The following is a 3894-nucleotide window of genomic DNA, read 5'->3' on the forward strand; positions in this document are numbered from 1 at the left end:
AGTAAACGATGTCATCTTTAGCTCCTACAGTTCTAGTAGGCACATATCTCAACAAAACGTAGTAAGTAAACGATGTCATCTTTAGCTCCTACAGTTCTAGTAGGCACATATCTCAACAAAACATAGTAAGTGAACGATGTCATCTTTAGCTCCTACAGTTCTAGTAGACACATATCTCAACAAAACGTAGTAAGTAAACGATGTCCTCTTTAGCTCCTACAGTTCTAGTAGGCACATATCTCAACAAAACGTAGTAAGTAAACGATGTCATCTTTAGCTCCTACAGTTCTAGTAGGCACATATCTCAACAAAACATAGTAAGTGAACGATGTCATCTTTAGCTCCTACAGTTCTAGTAGACACATATCTCAACAAAACATAGTAAGTAAATGATGGCATCTTTAGCTCCTACAGTTCTAGTAGGCACATATCTCAACAAAACATAGTAAGTGAACGATGTCATCTTTAGCTCCTACAGTTCTAGTAGGCACATATCTCAACAAAACGTAGTAAGTAAACGATGTCATATTTCTTTGATTATTTTATGACAACAACTCCAGTAAAAGAAAAAAAACCTGTTGTTTTGTTGCTTGATTATTTATAAGCACAAGGAAATTTGTTACGATGTTATATAATGCATGTGATAAGATCAGTATGGAATTCTCTTCAAACTATACTTTATTATATTAATTAATGTTTTATTAAGCTTAGAAGATAATATTATTAAACAGAATTATATATAAACTAGCTGTCCATCATTTGACGGTAAATGCTAATTAATTTTTCTTTTAAAAATTAAACCTAAATAAATGTTTCCTGAACATGTTTTCTAAAAATTAATTATATTGTAGTAACAAGATATGCATAAAGAATGTTCGTCCTTTTTCTAGTGTTTCACCAAAACAGCATTTTTGTATAAATTTGGTCATCTTCAGTAAATTTTCATTCATTGAAATTTTGAGTTGTGTTTATTTTTATACTATGTTCAAATGTTCTTCATGATAAAGTCTTACAGATTGAACCGTACTAAAAAACTAGTTGTTGAATAAATATTCCTACAGGGTCAAATGTCTGACCCTTCAGTTTATTAATTGTAATGGCAAAGGCAATGAATTTCAATGGTGAGGGACACATTTTTTAAAAACTCTTAACTAAAGTGAAAAACATCAATGATAGTGTATTGTAGCGCCATCTATTGGTTGAAAAGATATCTGATTTAATGTATAGTTGTCCAAATATTATAAGATCTTATTGTAAATATGATAATAAATGTATAAGTTAATATTATGATAAAAAATTAACATAAAATCCAGACTCGACTCGGATTTGAACACAAGACTTGGACGTAATAGTCGATCACTGTAACCACTATGACACAAAGTCTTTATCATCTAATGTTAACAAATAATTCAAATCTCCAATGTACAGTATCATGTTATTCTGATTTTTCTTATCATTGATGAGTTAATGTTTAAAAAAAGTTATAAAAAATCCTTATTTGACTTGGATTTGAATGTTACTAAGAGTTGAGTGTTACAGTTTGGTTTCTTAGTGTTTCCGGGATCCACGTATGGTTTCCAGCTGGAGAACTGTAATCAGTTGTCATTGAGTGCCATGTTAGATTTATTGTTTGGGAAAACATTTAGATATACCAGTGGTGGTACATATACTAATCCCATAAGTTGTATATAATCGTTACATTAGTAATAATATGCATACATACTGCATCAGTAAAGTATTTGTCATTATAAACCACAGGAAACCTTAAGTAAAGATCTAGATTGGGGCCATTATAAACCACAGGAAACCTTCAGTAAATACCTAGATTGGGGCCATTATAAACCACAGGAAGCCATCAGTAAATACCTAGATTGGGGCCGTTGTAAACCACAGGTAACCTTCGGTAAAGACCTAGAGTGGGGCCATTATAAACCACAGGAAACCTTCAGTAAATACCTAGATTGGGGCCATTATAAACCACGGGAAACCTTCAGTAAATACCTAGATTGGGGCTATTGTAAATGACAGGTAACCTTCAGTAAAGACCTAGAGTGGGGCCATTGTAAACCACAGGTAACCTTCAGTAAATACCTAGATTAAGGCTGTTATAAACCACGGGTAACCTTCAGTAAAGACCTAGATTGGGGCCATTATAAACCACAGGTAACCTTAAGTAAAGATCTAGATTGGGACCATTATAAACCACAGGAAACCTTCAGTAAATATCTAGATTTGGGCCATTATAAACCACAGGAAACCTTCAGTAAATATCTAGATTGGGACCATTATAAACCACAGGAAACCTTCGGTAAATATCTAGATTGGGACCATTATAAACCACAGGAAACCTTCAGTAAATACCTAGATTGGGCCATTATAAACCACAGGTAACCTTCAGTAAATACCTAGATTGGGGCCATTATAAACCACAGGTAACCTTCAGTAAATACCTAGATTGGGGCCATTATAATCCACAGGTAACCTTCAGTAAATACCTAGATTGGGGCCATTATAAACCACAGGTAACCTTCAGTAAATACCTAGATTCGGGCCATTATAAACCAGGAAAATGAATTTTTCTTATGTTTTGAAAATTTCAAATAATGTAATTACTTTTCTTTCAGGATGAATCATCGTTAACAAGAAAGTTAGAAGAATTATCTTCTCCACTGAAAACTACCCAGCAACAAATTAGGTATATTATTATTATATATGTATATTTACATTTACTGCCATAAGAAACTTTAAGTTATAAAAAAAACATTTTTAAGTCAGTACTTGCAGTTGTTGTCAAGACTTTTGATTGATATGTGTCAGAGAAGTTTATTGAATCAGATGTTAAGTTCGAACAATGCAGCCCAACCAGTGTTCCTTAGTGTTTAATATGCCCGGACTATGAATCTGAGGCTTCATTGTTCACGTCATGCTACTGTAAAAAAACATTTAGCACTGTGGGGCTGTGAAGGCACTATAAGAGTGACACCCATATCTCACCATTTGGTCAAAGAGTATCTTAACAGATAGTGGAGGGTGCTGTTGATTGGTCAGTGTCTGTCAGTTGAAAATTAAGGACAGCTATGTGCAGATAGTTCTTTTTTTTTTAGCTTTACTAACACATTCTACCTAAATTATGCAGTCAAGCTTGTTGTTGGCAGTGTTTTATACAAATTTATCTAAAGTAAGTTAACAATTTGGCATGATTTTATTAACATAATTTGAATTTCACTATACAGTAAGATTGTGAACCATTGAAGGAATGTTTAGTATTAGCCAACTAAATTTTGCCTGTCTTATAATGTTTTAACATAAGATTTGCTGTTTGACTGTCACAGGTTAACAGATTATTTATGTTTTCTTTTAAATGTGTTTCTACAGTCTGGTTCAGAAATTAGGCAATTAGATTCTGTATTTTGGAAGCATTAAACCAAGTCCATTCTTTATTTACTGCACCTTCGGCTATGACAGTGGGTGTGTGTCTTCACCAGCTTAGCTATGATGATAAGGGGGGGGGGGGGGTCTTCACCAGTCTGGTAGTGACCTGTTCTTTATCTGTCGCACCTTCAGCTATGACAGTGGGTGTGGGGATCTTCATCAGTCTGTTCTTCATTTACTGCACATTCAGCTATGATGATAAAGGGGGGGGGGGTCTTCGCCAGTCTGGTACTGTCCTGTTCTTTATCTACAGCACATTTGGTTATTATGGGGGGGTCTCCATCTATCTGGTACCATCCTGATAGTCTGTGTACTGTACATACGAGTGAACTGTGCTACTATCAGGATGGTACCAGATAGATGGAGCACATTTCACTCGTATGTACAGTACACAGACTATCAGGATGGTACCAGATAGATGGAGCAGTCTGTGTACTGTACATACGAGTGAAATGTTGCTCC

At 34.6% G+C, this 3894-nt stretch overlaps 1 protein-coding gene across 1 annotated transcript in view; it reads left to right on the forward strand.

Annotated features, from left to right (window-relative positions):
* LOC106474318 (flocculation protein FLO11-like) overlaps positions 1 to 3894 on the forward strand; it is a 25080-nt gene that overhangs the window by 13395 nt on the left and 7791 nt on the right. The window contains exons 4-5 of the mRNA XM_022402631.1: positions 22 to 61; positions 2625 to 2695. Of these exons, the coding sequence (XP_022258339.1) occupies positions 22 to 61; positions 2625 to 2695 (111 nt within the window). The remainder of the gene's footprint in view (positions 1 to 21; positions 62 to 2624; positions 2696 to 3894) is intronic.

The sequence above is a fragment of the Limulus polyphemus genome, unplaced genomic scaffold (genome assembly GCF_000517525.1).
Source record: "Limulus polyphemus unplaced genomic scaffold, Limulus_polyphemus-2.1.2 Scaffold7064, whole genome shotgun sequence".
Lineage (NCBI taxonomy): Eukaryota > Metazoa > Arthropoda > Merostomata > Xiphosura > Limulidae > Limulus > Limulus polyphemus.